Here is a 16,895-nt window from a genome sequence, read left to right as displayed (position 1 = left end):
TAAATTATGAAAACGTACTTTTTTAAGGTCCATTACTGTCTTTATTTTGTCTATATTTAAGATATCCTAGTAGCTGTTTGTTTGTTTTAAGAAAAAAATAATACGGAAAACTTTGAGAATTAAAGAATGAAAATCAATGAAAATTACTCCTTTAATGATTTTTATTTTTTTTCGTTTTTGAATTCTCATGTAAATTCTGTTCTAGGTGTAATAATTTTCTTTTTTATAGAATCTAGTCTTCTATCCTCCACTTAGGAGAGCTAAATTAATTTTACAATGATATATGCCTTCTGAAGTGACATTTAGAGCTAGATGAACTAGATGAAAAGCAGAAAGTCTGTTTTTTAAGACTTTTTTTTTTTTTTAACACTTAATTTTGGTCAAAATCAAGCAGAACAACAAAGGAATTAGTAATTTCTCAAACTCTGCAGACCTCAGAGAAATTGACTTTCTCATGAGCAAACAGGACACTGAGATTTTGACTTAGAAGCTACCCCTTGACTCTACAGAAAATCTGAAAAGACTGTTTTCCTTTCCTGCCTGTGTTCCTTGCACATGAAGTAGTAGGGATTCTGACAGTTACATCTTGTTTTCAGACTGCCTCAACTCCCAAAATGTTTTCAACACAGTATTTTGTGTAAATCAAATAAAGAAAACTGTTTTGAGTACTGTTAGATGGTCTTTAATGTTATGCTTACGTATTGATTATTTTGTAGGATGGTAGTTCTATAAGAGCAAAATTTGTATTCCAGAACTGGCAATGAAAAGTACAGAAAACAAGAGAGGAGATTACCACGTGTAGGTCCCGCATTTAATTTGTTACACAAGTTACATTCTGCAAATGAAGTAAAGATGGAAATCTTGATTTCCTAATAAAAATTTGTCACTACAAAACATAATTTTAGCAGCTGCCTCTGCCCCAACATTTTCATAAAGCTCTAGAAAAATTACCTCACCACAATTTTCAAGAGTAGTCCAATAATTTTACCTTCCTTATTGTCTCTGTATTTCTCAATTAAGCCTACCTAATTATCAGTAGAATAGAGCTGGCAGAGCACAAAAATCAGCAGAATCTGGGCTTTGAACATAGCATGCTATCCACAGAGATAAAATCTTGACAAAGTCTAAGCTAAAGCATCTAAGAGTAGGCATCTAACCTTTGCATATCTTAATATCACTTAGTATCACTTTAATCCTCTGTATGTAAAGTGAAAACAAAAGTCATAGCTACAATATGAAAATATATCAATTGCCTGAGGGTCATTGATATTGAAAGGATGAACATCACAGAGAAACACAGCACTAGGTTGAACAGCATGCAAGAACCAAGATCTAGAACCACACAATATGTAAAACAAAGATATGACAGAATCACAGAATCACAGAATGGCCAGGGTTGGAAGGGACCTCAAGGATCATGAATCTCCAACCCCCCTGCCACATGCAGGGCCACCAACCTCCACATTTAATACTAGACCAGGCTGCCCAAGGCCCCGTCCAGCCTGGCCTTGAACACCTCCAGGGATGGGGCATCCACAACCTCTCTGGGCAGCCTGTTCCAGCACCTCACCACTCTCTCTGTAAAGAATTTCCCCCTGACGTCCAACCTAAATCTTCTCTCCCTCAACTTAAAACCATTTCCCCTTGTCCCTTTCAAAGAGTTGATTCCCCTCCTCTTTGTAGGCTCCCTTTAGGTACTGAAAGGCTGCAATGAGGTCACCCCACAGCCTTCTTTTCTCCAGGCTGAACAAGCCCAGCTCCTTCAGCCTGTCCTCATAGGAGAGGTGCTCCAGTCCCCTGATCATCTTCGTGGCCCTCCTCTGGACCTTCTCCAAGAGCTCCCTGTCTTTTTTGTACTGGGGGCTCCACACTTGGACACAGTACTCCAGATGGAGCCTCACAAGAGCAGAGTAGAGGGGAACAATCACCTCCCTGTCCCTGTTGGCCACCCCTATTTTGATGGAGCCCAGGATACCATTTGCCTTCCGAGCCACAAGGGCACACTGCTGGCTCATATTAACTTTTTCATCCATCAAGACCCCCAGGTCCTTCTCCACAGGGCTGCTCTCAAGGACCGCTCCTTCCAGTCTGTATGGATGCCTGGGATTCCTCCGGCCCAAGTGCAAAACTCTGCACTTTGCTGTGTTGAACCTCATCAGATTCAGCCAGACCCACCTTTCTAGCCTGTCGAGGTCCCTCTGAATGGCATCCCTTCCTTCAACCGTGTCAACCGCACCACTCAGCTTGGTGTCATCAGCAAACTTGCTGAGGGTGCACTCGATTCCATCATTGATGTCATTGATAAAAATGTTAAAGAGCACCGGTCCCAAGACAGACCCCTGGGGGACGCCACTCGTTACTGGCCTCCACCTGGACATAGAACTATTGATGACCATGATATGTTGATAGAGCAGGGAAGGAGGTCTGCTCCAAAGTATTATGATCTACACCCCAATTAAAATGCAGAGACCCAACATGACCAAATTGCACATCTCCACATGAGATCTTCGTGCTTGAATTGCCTGATTTTATTAGGTCTTGATTTTTCTACATTTTTAAACAATTTCCTGTATATAAGATATGCACATATACATATTCAAGTGCTAAGTATCTCACATTTATTTTATTTCTTATCCAAAATAAATATAATGGCATTGTAGGAACTTCTCTTTGAAAACTACCACCAAAGTGCAATTAATGATATAGCTATGGCCCTATATTGCTTGAACTGTCTGTGTCCAAATTTTGAAAGGGAAAAGGAAGTAATAAATTCTGCTTGAACTTACCACAGGTTTTAATCGCACAGAACTCCCAGGGGGTGTTAGGGTCAAGAGTGTAGCACCATGGTCTCAGCTTGCCATCAGGATTGCGGCAGTAATTATCATCAAAGCCCTTGTCAGGATATCTGCAAACCACAACACGAAAAGTGTCAGGCAAGCCTTCCTGACAGTAGTACACAGGTTTGTACAAGGTACATAAAGGACTGGCTTTAGCAGAGGAAAATAAGAGCCGGTTCCTATTAACCTCCGGTCTGATCCTGAGATGGATGCAAATAGTCTTTAACACTATTAGTAAGTTAATAACATAAAATCTCTTTCTATGTGTGCAGCAAAATCAGGCCTCCACAGAGGGGATTCCCTGCTGAGCTAATGCACAGGCCACCGGATGGGGTAACTCTGCTAATTGCTAAACTCTTGCTCTTTGTCTGTCAATCGATGACCAGACTCTAAAGCCACTCATTTTTTTTAAACAGCCCAATTAAGTGTGGATTATATAAACACTGCCTGGCAGGCCGGACTCATTAAGAAAGCAGGTTCTTCAGTGCAACAGCCCTGGGTTCAGACTGGAAGCTATTTTGAATAGCTCTGTTACTAATGATAGCTCCATTTTTGTAACAGAGCTTGTTCTAGGTCATGCCCTTATTTCAAGCATTGGTAGAAAAAAGGAGAAAAATAAGGAATTAACTTCCGTCTCACTTTATCTCATTAAGATTTGAAACCATTTTGCCATTTAATTATTTCCATGTTCCTACTGCCATCATTGAACTGTCAGGAAGAGATTCGAGATAAGGAGGTTCTTTTTGTATAAAAGTACCATACAGACATCTATAAACTTAAGAAGATTAATGCATACTTTTTTTTTCTCCCGTGTATACAAATTGTCTTGGTTTTCCAGTTTTAAGGAAACATGTTTGTAAAAGAAACAAAAAGTAGATTTGCCCCTGAGAGAAACATGAAAAGATTGTAAGCGAACAAAGAACTTAACTACCTGGGAACCTGAACCCATTTACAACTGCAAGCAGATGTGTTTCACACAAGCATTGGAAGATATGATTTACAAGCATATGTTTTTGCTAAGATGCTTTTTCTATCAAACAATTATCCTAATATCAACTCATACATTTGCAACACGATCTCCCATTCTTCTGGTTAGAACAGGCTCCCTCATGTATGCAAGGGATGGGAACAAGATTCAAATAGAACCTCACAAAAATATAAAGTGAAGGCATTTTAGAATGTGTTCATTTCAGACCTAGCAGCAGCACTTCCTTTTCTCCTAGGCAAAAGAATTTGTAAAGAAAAAAAAAAATGCATCCAAGGATCTCAGAAGAAAAAATTTAGCTATAGCCATACACAATGGTTTTAGACATCTTCTACATGTGGGGATGAATTTTCATGTTGGTATTGTATGTTCTCTGTAATGTAAACAGTCCACAGAACCAAAGTAAGTCCAGGAATGGCAAGGTCCCTGCAGTCATAGCTCCTTAAAGCCGTTCAGAACAACAGGGTACATAAAGAATCTACTTTCTAGAAGACAAATATCATTCCTGGTATTGTATAGTATGTCAAAAATGTTATTTACTATTTAGAGCTTAACTTAAGTATAGATGTAAAAATTCTTCAAGGATAAATCTTTGACAATTTTTGTCAGACAGCGATCTCCAGATCTTTCAATCTACATGCCTATGTCTTTTTTATGTGAACAGCAACCTTCCCAGTCTCTTTCTTCTCACAACATTCTCAGGCCTGCCTTTGCTTTATATAAGATAAACAACGAGGCTTCAAAGTATTCCACTCAATTCCACAGTGAAGAATTCCCTGAGATCTTGTCCATTAGCTCTGAAGATTCTTCTACCCCACAAAATGCTTGGGTACAGATCTCTTGCTTGGATCCAGTTAAGAGTCCAAGGTTTCCAAGATCTTTCAGAACATTTGAAACATCAGTGTCTGTACTTTACTGCTCAAACTGAAATGAAGCATGAAGATACACATCTGGTGTCAAAATCAAGACTTTTTCTCAGTTTCTCAGAACAAAAAAAAAGAAGAAAAAAAGGATGTTAGATGAAGATGTGTTTATTCTATATAGCAGATGCCAGTGTCTAGCTCTGCTGTTACTGAAGTAAAACTGAGTGTCTGAAACTCTTACTTTATCAAAATTTCTTTTCATTTAACTCTTTGTCACCTTATAAGACATACAGAGCTAAAAATTTGATTATTTTATAATGTAAATTTTTATACTAGGGATACAAATCAGAGTATTTTAACAAAGAACACCTACAATTATTAAACTCCTATATTACACATAAATCCTACTTCTGCAGTAGGCAAATACTTTGGTCAAATAAGACTGATCATAGAATCATCAGGATTTTTTTTAGTTGGAAGGGATCCTAAAAAGTCATCTAGTCTGCCTTCCCTGCAACACCTCCAGATAGATCATTTTGCTCAGAGCCCTCTGAATGTCTCCAAGGATGGGGCATCCACCATCTCTCTGGGCAGCCTGTTCCAGGGCCTCACCACCTTTACTGTAAAAAACTTCTTTCTTATATCCAAACTGAATCTCCCTTCTTTTAGTTTGAAACCCTTTCCCTTTGTCCTATCACTACAGAACCTTCTACAGAGTCTGTCCCCTTCTTTCCTACAGCTCCCTTTTAGATACTGAAAAGACACTCTCAGGTCTCCCCAGAGCCTTCCCTTCTATAGGTTGAACAGCTCCAGCTGTCTCTGTCCTCATAGGGTAGGTGTTCCATCCCTTGGATCATTTTTGTGGCCCTCCTCTAGATGCGCTCCAACAGGTCCACATCTCTCATGTACTGGCAACTCTGGAGATGGATGCATTACTCTGGGTGAAGTCTTACCAGAACAGAGTAGAAGGGCAGGATCATTTATTTTGCTCTACCGCACTTCTTTTGATGCATTCCAGGATGGAGAGGGCATATTGCTGGCTCATATTCAGCTTGCTATCTTTCAATACCCCCAAGTCCTTTTTGGCAGATACTTGAACTTGATTAGAACAGAAAAGCTACAGCTTTAAAATCGTTCTATATTTCAAGGTATTGATCTTTGAGTAATGTTGCAAATTTATATTCACAAAGCATGTTAATAACTCTTGTATTAAAAAAAAAAAAAAAATCAAACTGTTATTTACTCCATAATATTTTAACATATTTTAAGCTGATTGAAGCTGCATAATGATATATCCAGAAACATTCACAGGTGAATATTTTTACTGATGATGAAGCAAGGGAGGAAATTTTCATGAACTAACGCAACACATATAAGCCACTGCACTGTACAGAATTGGGATGTAGTCACTGCTGCACAAAACAGTCACTAGTCTTCATCCTGCATCTCCATCATGACTGCAACAAAACTGCACACACCGTGGGAGAGATCTCCAAACAACTAAAATTGTTCAATTCCATTAATTTCAGCACAGTTAATACTTCTTTTCCCAGCTAGTTCCAGAATGTGTATAATTTTCAAATGAAAACCACACAGATTTGCATGGCAGTGAGGAGGATGTTACCTCTCTGGACGAAATTTGTGTTTGTGTGGCCTCTGAAGGTCCCAGCGCTGACACTCCTTGCCTGACTCAGTATGATCCATTGGCCCTCTGTAACTCTCTCCATTGCAGGTCATGCATTCAACTAGAAACAAAAAATATATATAGTTTTCTAGTCATTTATTATGCTGGTGAATTACAGCATTAAAAAAAAAAAAAAGAAAAAAAAGAAAAAAAAAAAGAATTATATCCCTGCTGTTATAAATTGAAACCAACTTAGAGAGGTATAAAAGTTGATGTCTTTTAGGTCAGGGCTGGCTCCTTGGAATGGGAAATTTCATTTGGAATTGAATTGCATCTCTTTCTCAGATCTAATCCAGATGCCTAAATTTGGTACCACTTTATAGGGCTCTCACAGTTAGGAAGCAGGTAGGTGCAAGCTGCTAGAGCTATTTGTGTTCCTAGTTGCTTTTTAATCTTACCTATTACAGAGATTTGTTTGAGTTCTGATTTTACTCTCTAATGCTCTGCATATAATGTAGAAAGTGTTATGATTACTGACAGGGAGAAACACAGCTAAGGAAAGAGCATTATTTGGAGGCGATATTTTCTACTGAAGTAGTATTCATAATCCTAAATCACAGCTCAGTAGAATAGCAGCACTAGTTTAGGTACAGAATAATGCCTGAATTACAAATTTCAGGAAGTACACTCTTGAAGTTCATAGCACTTTCAGCTATGTATAATATTGATTCTTTTCAATACTAATTCTTTCTGGTAGCTTAAGTAATTACACATTTTCAGTCTCAGTTTAAGAAAGTGGGAAGATGTAGGAAGAGTGGGTAAAAGCTATAAAAAGGATTTGAAATTGCATTTAAAATATGCTGCATAATTTGGAATGAAAATCTTAAAATATAACAAATTCATCCGAATTAACTATAGACACATTTCTGAAGTGCCCCCTAATTATACTAATTGTAATTAAGGAACACTTAGTAAATAATAGTTCATGCAACTATAGATCTCATCCTTCAGTCAAAACATTCGCTGCCAAAGTTTTGGTCCTGCAGTGAGCTCCAGGTCTTAACCCATTTGAAACTCCCTTAAATTGATCATTAAATGTTAGCCATTAATAAATTTTCAAACTACTTATAAATCATTCTCTTCCTCTCTCCATTCCCTTTTATTCCCCCTCCACTGTATATCTATTGCACATAACATATTAGCAGGAAAACTGAAGGCATCCTATCCTGAGAATTTAAATGAATTGACTGACTAGAAATGAATTGGCTGATTAGCAAGATGTAAGAGCTTGGTTTGGAAGTTAACAGAACATAAAAGTCAGATGTGATGAGGCACATCAATTCAATTTCAGATTCTGAGACTTGAAAGTGGAATGTGACTGCCTTTCCTAAATGCTTTCCTTATTTGTGTAATTCAGTTGAAAAGAAAACATGTTTTTACTTTAAGGATTTGTCATGTCACTACTTATATATTTTCATCAGAAAGATGAAATGCTGATTTTACACTAGATAAATCAGCAGTTCTAGTGAAATTGTTAATGGATTCACTCTGTATTAGACAATGAAATAAAAGATATGTTTATGCAATCAGCACAACTGCATTGTTCTAAATTCTCTATGACCTGAGCAAGAGCTAGTGATCCTGAAAGCTTATTCAAGATCTTTTCCCCAAACTACTTTTCGTGCAGCAATATTCATTCTAGCTAAGAAATCTCCTTTCCTTACTGCAAAGTCCATAGGTGAGTATTACAGAAGCTAATGGAAGTTGTGTGTACCTGCTCTATGTACAAAAAAGGCATCTTTTGGCATGAGCCCTGCCTTACCTTCAGAGCAGAGGGGGATGTCGCAGACTTCATGGCGCATCTCTGGGCTGGTGGTGAAACACCATGGCCCTCCCTCTTCCCCTCGGGGGTTTCGGCAGTAGTTTTCCCGCAGGTCTTTACCCCGATAGCTCGAAGGCAAAAAGCTAGTTTTAAAATGACAATCATTACAGCATCAGAGCATGCAAATTTCAGTGTTAATCATACTATTTTTATAAACAGTTAGAAACAATCACATTTCTGCTTCCTTCTCCCTCCACCCTGCCTACACAAACTCACACATCCAAATATCTATCTGTCCATACACAAATACACATCTTCAGTCAGGATTACTCAACCAATGGCCTATGTCTGGGACAATTTCTCTAGCCTGTAGCTTGCCCTAGCAAGTTTTATTCCTATTCCTCAGGCATCTTGAGCCATTTATTTGACTGTAGAAGAAGGATAAGGAGGGTAAATTTATTACAAGAATGGAAGTAAGATCCATTGGCATGTAAGACCTGCAGTTCAAGTTTACTGTGCACACATGCAGCAGGCTCAGCGCAGTTTGGTGCACACCTACACCATAAAGACCAGAGAAGTCCCATACCTGGTCAGGCAGCAGCTAGAATTGAATACCATGTGAACATGGCTGAGCAGTGAGTGCATCACACCATGCCAAGATGCTTTCACTAAATGAAACTACGCTTGCTTTTTTTCCAGTACCAGAAAATGCCCCAGATCCCTCTTTCAATGTCTTGCTGCATGTTTTGACACAAGTCCCACTGAGGTCACCATAGGATCTGCTAAATAAAGACCCACTTGTCAGTGTTATTGCACAAACTGGGTCATTTAAGAGCTACCTCACTAACAAAAACTTTTCTCACTCTTTCATTGTATTTTCTTCTTTTGGTGTAAAGGCCTATTACATAAAAATAGCATTATTCCCTTACATTAGAGGTTTTCAGGGCAATCTTAAGCACTTTGGTTTCTTGAAGGTATTGAATAGGAATTTGTGTTGATATTGTATTTTTGTCCTGACAGATATTTTCAGTATGATACCTCCCTGTTGATGCCCAGTCCAACAAATATGAACTCTCCAGGGTCAAGGCTTTGTCTTCTTGACTGTCTGTAACATTATGTGTTCAAGAGACACAAAAAGCTAACTCCATAGTAAGGAGCCCAACCTAAGAGCTCATCACTGCACATTCTGCATACTGCAGACAAACCCAGTGCTCCTTCACTCACAGATTAATTGCAGTGTTGCTTGAACACCAGCTAAACTTTATAGTTTAAAAAAAAAAAAAAAACAACCACCATATTCAACTCAGAATTACACTTAATTGCATAAACATTTCTTCCTTTCATTTCTTTTTTCTTTTGTTTAATTGAAAAGTTGTGAAAAATACATTCTGGATCAGAAAAAAAACTTGTAATTTAGCTTAATAGTTAATAGTTTAATTTCTGTGATTTCTAACATTTGTTCCACTTTTTCTTCAATACATTTAAACTGTGGGAACATTACAAATAAAGTACACTTTTTATTCTGAAAATGCCCAGCACTTTTTAATGAATATCTTTTTGTTTTATTTTTTGGCTTCTTTTATATTATTTTTAATCACCAAGGGAAATCAAGAGTATCTATATTTTTGAAGAAAAAAATGCTTTAAAATTTAATCTAACTTCCTTTGAACAAATGTAGGTACTTGAGCTCAGGAATCTGAATGGAGCACAGGGGACAGTCTTCATACACAAACACTGATTTAGTTTATATACAAAAGCAATTGAGAAATATATTGTCTGTTGTCCTTGGCAAATGTCATGTTATGAATGAATAAATAAATATATAAAAGCAGACAAACAGAAAATTCCAACAATTCCAAAGTGATATTTTGATCATGTTTTATTCTAGTTAATGTAATCTTTGAATTAACTGAGATGGAAAATACCCCTGTTAATCACACTGTGGTTCCAGTCAAGGCAATGTGGAAGCAGTACTTAAAAGTGCTTTTATCATTTTTGCTGCTGGAAGAGAATAATTTCTCTGTCCTAACTCCTACTTATTAAACTGTTGCTTCTATTTTCCCTCTGTAGTCTTGCGACTCTCAAAAAACTTTAATTAAAGACAATCCTGGACAACTTTTTGATGATATGTTACAACCTGTGTAGGTTTTCATGTGATACGTCAATGTAGGTTAGAAAAAAAAAAAAATTAATCTTCTGGAAAATTTTTCAGCTTAAAAAATGATGAACATTAGAAAATATTTGCATCTCAAATTATGTCAGATCTACTGTTAAAACATCAAAAAAATTGTTAAAGGATAGCATTAAAAATTCAAGATGGGTCACATAGACAACTGGCTTCAACAGGTATGGAAGCAATATTCTTGAAAAAGGAAGAGATGAGACATATTAAGGGCTCACCCAGAATTATACAATGGAGCCACTCTTAAATCTGTGTACTGGTTAAGTTCAACTGCATTAGCCAAGGAAAAAGAAAACAGAGCCAGAAGATGAGGCCAACAAGAGTAATAGTAAAAGCAGATTCAACCACAACTAAAGTAGCTGGAAACTAACAAAAAGTCTGTGAAGTACTGGTCCAGTCTCAGACCTTTTCTCTTTGACTCTTTTTATATTGGCAATAGCCAATTTTATAATGGATTTAGCCATTTAGGTAATAAATGCTTAAGAAACAAAAATTTTGAGAGAGAGTTTTGTAATCTGTGTTAGGATAGGAGCTAAAATAATCTGATCCTGATTTCAATGAGGAGTCTTTGGGTGTTACTGGAACAAAAAATAATTAAACATATCATTAGTTAAATTTAAACACAAGTTAAAGTTTGAAGCTATTTCAAATTTTGCTGGGAAGATCAAGAAAAAAAAAAATCGGTAAATTATATTCCTCCCTTGAATATGAAAAAAAAAAAAAAAAGAGATTTATTTTCTAACTGGCAGTTTGTGATAATCAGATGTTGAGAAAAACTGACCTAAAAATCTAAGCCTTTCATAATAATAAGTTCCAAACACACCACTACTGTCTGCTTCTTCCCATCTCCCTCATGTCTCTGATGATGAAATCATATTTTCTGATGTTGAAAAACAAAATTAGCAAGCAGCCACCTCATTTATCCAGTGACCTTTTAAAAATTAAACTTATTGCACAAGAGAGGAGAAAAGTCATTCTCATAAAATTCATCACAGAAGAGTGGCTGTCCAATTCTACTATATAGAGTCATGTTTGCTATGTATTAAAATGTAATTTGGTGACATATTTCTTTATTTTATTATGTAGTCACAAGTATATTATATAAAATTAATGCTTATCCCTGCTTTTTCCATGATTGTTGAGAATTGTTTCACTTCTAAAAGATGAATATTGTGTACCTCAAAGTGTTGAGTCTCGAGAGGTCATTGCCGTGTGAGCTGATGGCATTTATCATATGTTCACAATTAAGCATGGTCTGGTCCAACACTGAAAATCAGACACATTACCATCTATACTGTAAGCAATCAAGTCCAGTCAAGTTCAAGCCTGAGGCTCAGCTCTGTGACACATTATAAGAGGAGAGATCCCAAGTATCCTTCGCCTTTTAAAGTTGTTCCAAGTTCTCTTCTTGCACTCTAGATAGATTTGGTCAGGACAGGACTGAGCAGCACACAGCCCAGTTCCTCATTAGCAGTCCCCAGCTTGGCTCTTGCTAAGCAAAGTGCTGATGTTGGGAGAAGAGATCAAAAGTCAGCAATGTGAATGGGAAACTATCGGGTGAGAGAAAACATCTTTTTTTTGCCTCTGAAGTTTTATCATCTAAATGGTTGTAACCCAAATGAAAAGAGTCAAACAGAAATGATCGAAGAGTATACAAGTGCCTCAGGTTTTTCTGCTAGTTTCCAGCAATTTTTGCTGTGGTTCCATCTGCTTTTATCATCACTCTTCCTGGCATCAGTTTTTTTTGTTTTCTTCTCTTTTCTTTACCTAATGTAGTTGGAATGGGGCTATTCTCAGGGTGTAGATCTGTTCTCAGTTCCTCACTATACCAGATCTTAAACTCAAAAGTTTAAATGATCAGTCTTTAGTTATTGCTTGTACGATCTGAAGGAAATAATTTAAATAATCTGCTCAGTCCTTTCATGTATTTATTGCCTGGTCTAAGTTTAATGTATTCTGCAAATAGAACAGAATAAATAGTAACTATGCAAAATGTGGTAACAATAATTATACACTGATCAAATAGATGGGCTGATATTCTTACCATCCTTCATTTCCTATGCTATATTTTTTCTAAGTGACCCACTTCCTAGAGTCCATTAGAAAACAGTGATAAACTTCCAGACTCTGGGCTGAAGTAAAGCAGCTGTTTTGCTACTGCCAGAAGCTAAGAGATCAAAAGGAAATAAGCAGCTGAAAAATCCAATGCAGGAGAGGAAGGGATCCAGACACACAGGCTGGTATTGGAGAGAACTCTTTGGAGAAAGTTTAAGACGGTGTTTTTTCTCGTACCTGGAGAATGACATCTCTCGGGAAAAGGCAAGAATACTCCTAAGAGATTTTGTTGTTTAAGGTCAGTGTTCTCATAAATTCTTTGTCTGCTAATAAGTCAAGCTGTGCTTTGTGGAATCTGTCTGAGCACTATTCTCACTGTCTCTGCTCCTGAACTCTTACCTGTGCTCATGGGGGATCATTGAATTCCAGGCCTGACACTGAATACCACTTTTGGTAATAGATATTGTTCCTTTGTACTCAGCTCCTTTTCCAATTATACAGTTTCTGACATAGTCTATTGAAAGAAAAGGAAACAAAATTAGGACTTTCATTAAACACTTTACCAGTGTATCTAAAACTAGTGTTCATCATCAGCTTTCACAAAAAAGAATCGATTTTTAATAAATTTTAGAGGCATCATTATTCAAAACATACTTTTGTTCTCCATATGCATTCTTGTCTCTTTTATTATTTAAAAAAAAAAAAAATATGAACACTAACTTGACAAAGGACTGAAAATATTACCAAAGTGCCTGACTGACAAAAATCCGTAACTTCGACTTACCATCTCCACTCATTAATTAGAAAAATAAAAGCAATAACAATTCAGTAGCAATTCAATAATTTTAAGTCATACAACATGGATTCCAAGTAGTAAGATGATGTAGACTACTACATGGAATATTAGACAAATATGTAGGTTGGAAAACTGAGCATGAACAAGTATGCAAACATCACTGCCCTTGCATAACAAAAAAAAAAAAAAAAAAAAAGGCGAAAAAAAAAAAGTTATTTGCAAGCAAAGCTGTAAGATGTTCAGAATCCATATAACCACCTTATGCCCAGAATACATCTACAGCCAAAAAGTCACTGATTGACCTCAGCTTTTATCACTCACCCTTAGTTGGAAAAATAAAATAAATAAATAAGTCAGTTACCCTTCTTTTCAAACAGATCAAACGCATGGTCTTGCTTCTTTCTCACACCATTTGTCAAACTGTTGAAGGATAACCAATGGCACCGTTTTGTAACTCTGTCATAAGCAAAGGCCCTGCAAAGAAAATCTGGATGAGAAAAAAATCTCTGTGTGGTTTATAATAATGACACATGGCTTGCCAAGGAGCATGCAATGACTGCAATGACATCAGATTTATTTTTACTGGGAAAGTCAGAGACACAGCCCAAATTACTATTTAAACCCACAACTGTGTTGACAAGAACAAAGAAACAAAGAAATTAAATTGATGTGGCCATTACATTAAATACTAGCTTGGTTGTTCACACTAATCTAAGAGTTCCCTTGTTGTTAAAGATCTTTGTTTTAAAAGTGAGATAAATGTGACTGAGACAGCATTTGTGTCCCTAGTTGCATTGCTTTCTGGGAAGGAAAAAAAAAAAAAAAAAAAAAGGAAGATTAAAACATCTCTGGTTTTCTTAAAATATGCGTGTGAAATAGTTAACTATCTCACACTAATAGAACATTAATAGTGTGAGGAAAATTCAAGCACAAGACCTCTTTCTTGCCCAAAACAACAGAGCTATTTGAAAACAAGATTATTTTTATTTTTATAAATAATCTGAACTGTGCTAGTGTACCAAACTTTGTCCTTGCTTTTTTTTTTTTTTTTTCCCCCCTCTTATTTTTAACTGGATTCAAGGATAGAGTACAAAGTGTGCTGAACTGAGCAAAATTGGGGGTCAAGGAGGAGTGGCAAAAAAACAAAAATCACAAACAAAAATAATCAGAGCAGTAAGACCACTTTTTGCCAATATTTATTTTTTATCAATATATAGAGTTTTTCTTTCAACAGTATTTTGAAAGGCATTTTCTTGTAGGCAAAATATTTAAAAGGCTTTTAGAGTTGGATTATCTGGAGGAGGAGAACATTTATTTCAATTAACAATCAAAAAAGAAAAAGAAATAAAGGAACTAAATAACTTTTTTCCCCTTAATCTTCCAGTAGAAAAAAAGAAAAAAAATAACAAATCACTCTCACTCTCATGACACTATAGTCTATAAATCACAATACAGTTTTTGTATTATCCATCAGTAATCCCAAATATTATCAGCTATTTTGTTCTGATTTGTGAAGGCATTTTAATACTGCCTGATAGTATACAAAAGACACTTGGATTCTTATACTTTATCCTTACTTTGCCTGTGCACTGCAACTCCAACTTATAGCTCTTGATTTCCTTTTAATTCTCCTCTTGCCACACAAGTTTTTCTGTGTGAGATCTTGCTGGCTTTAGTTTAAAATATTACAAGATCCTATCCAACCTCCCCTCTTTCAAACATCCTCTTCATTATCTTTTCCATCACCAAACAGATTTTTCATCCAACTGCTCTCTCTACTCTGTTGACTCCAAATGTTTCCAACCTGCTAACCTTCATCCTTCTGCCTTTGTTCAGCCTTCTGTTCTCTTCTGGCTAGTTCTCAAATATGAGCATATCCAAGTGCCTCCAACTCCATCTTCACAAAAATAACCTTGACCTTTCCTGCCTTTCCAATTACATTCTCCATTCCCCTCCTCCCTTTTAAAGTCGGAATGCAGAATACACTGTTTACAAACATTTCTTTCATTTTTTGCTTTTGGTTGCCTTTTGGTTTCCTTCCAGCTTGGCTTCATCTATTTCTGCACATGAAAGTTCCTACCACACTTTTCTTGGACACAAATCCTGAGGATTTTTACAGTTCTGAAGTCAACATATTTAGTCAAATTTTCGGACTTTCTTCTGCTGACACTATCGATCACAATTTTTGTTGTTGCTGCATGTACTGAGATAATCAGTAAACCCTCTGATCAGGTACTGGAATCTTGTTGTCTAGAATGCAATCTCTTGCTGTCTAAATGTGAAATATAAATACAAACCAGAAAGTAAGAAGATAACAGTGTATAAGACTACTGTAGCTTTATAAGTAAGGAAGTGACAACACAAGTGCAGTTATTTAAGTGATTGAGAACTACTGTTTGGATCAGTACTATCACTAGAATCAAGCCATGAAAATGTCAATAAATGCAGGCATATAAAATCAAATACATAAAAAGTAATTTTATTTCTTTTTTTTTTTTTTTTTTTAAATGTTCCCACAGATACCAGTAAACTAGTTGATTTTAATTTCATTTGACAACAAATTTCACCTTGCAATATCCATATACTGGCAAGAAGTTAAAGACTGGTGATCCTAAGAATGAAATGGAAACATTAGTAATTACTAGTTCCTTTAAATGAGAACATATGTCAAATATGTGTTTACAGTAGCATCAAAGAACTATGCACGCTATAACAGGACTCATCTGGTACCAAATGGAAATCCCAAGAGTGTTCCCAGTTACACAGAATCTCTTTCTGCAAAGTGATAGCCCAGAGTAATCAACTACACTTCTGTTGCTAGCTTTGCTGCTGAACAAGTGCAGGGAAAATTGTGAAATTCAGAGCATGAGGAGTCAGATCTATAATTATTTTTCATCTTCAGTTCAAAAGAGCTATTGACTGATTGCAATACTGCTATCTGTGAGTACTATTCTTCCAAGCTCTGTTCCCAAGGTCCCTCGTGGTTTCTCTTTATTCTTTTATTGACTGATTATGGCAGAATTTGCCCCTTAATGTATCTGTCAGGCAGTGGCAGGGACTGACTGTCCCAATAGAAAAAAATCTTCAAAATGAGAAACTAGTGGAAAAGCAGAGATGTTTTGGATTATTATTCATATGAAGTAGAATTACTGAATATATTAACCTACTTATTATTTTCAGAACAAATAAATGTACTAGTCAGAGCAGCTGCAAATTCAAAATGTTTGAATCAATTTCTTTGAGCAGATGTTGGAATATAGAATTGTTGTTTGCATGGCATCATTCAGAATTTTTTATACTGTGAAATCTAATTTTACAATACTTCTTGTTGCTGAATATCAGAACTTAAGGATCTCTTGTTCACTGAGTACAACCTGATCCATTTGGCAATGGTATCAGTGGAAGGTCTGCCAATAGGGAAAAAAGTCAGATGTACCATGTGAAAAATATTAGTCCCTGGAAAATATTTTTTAACAAAAAATTGTAAACTCTGCTTATTTTTTACATATATAAATAGGCAAAGTCTGAAACAATACAAAATAGATCTCACAGCATTGGAAGTAAAGGCTTGAAGAAGAATCAGAGAGCTTTCATTATCTATTTGATGTACCTTCAATTTTAGCGAGAGTATATTTTCTTATATTTTAAGATAAAGCTGACATTTAGCCCAGTGCTCACTACACAGAAGCCATTCATTCTCTGCAAGATTCTCCTGCGTTCATGTTATTCAT

The 16,895-nt window shown here is 36.4% G+C and overlaps 1 protein-coding gene across 6 annotated transcripts in view; it reads right to left on the bottom strand.

Moving 5' to 3' along the window:
* The window catches only part of HGF (hepatocyte growth factor), a 61,863-nt gene that overhangs the window by 31,389 nt on the left and 13,579 nt on the right, over window positions 1-16,895 (bottom strand). For 5 of the 6 annotated variants that reach the window (XM_090135320.1, XM_090135315.1, XM_031591739.2 and 2 more), the window contains 5 exons: window positions 13,526-13,638; window positions 12,768-12,882; window positions 8,132-8,274; window positions 6,310-6,430; window positions 2,787-2,905 (listed from right to left, as the gene is read on the bottom strand). In XM_090135320.1, coding sequence (XP_089991446.1) covers window positions 2,787-2,905; window positions 6,310-6,430; window positions 8,132-8,274; window positions 12,768-12,882; window positions 13,526-13,638 — 611 coding nt within the window. The remainder of the gene's footprint in view (window positions 1-2,786; window positions 2,906-6,309; window positions 6,431-8,131; window positions 8,275-12,767; window positions 12,883-13,525; window positions 13,639-16,895) is intronic. The other variant, XM_090135306.1, reaches the window with a different exon arrangement.

Source organism: Phasianus colchicus, chromosome 1, assembly GCF_987193195.1.
Source record: "Phasianus colchicus chromosome 1, bPhaCol1.hap1.1, whole genome shotgun sequence".
In the NCBI taxonomy this organism is placed as follows: domain Eukaryota; kingdom Metazoa; phylum Chordata; class Aves; order Galliformes; family Phasianidae; genus Phasianus; species Phasianus colchicus.
The sequence above is the reverse complement of the archived record's forward strand: the minus strand, read 5'-3'. Positions and strand labels throughout refer to the sequence as shown.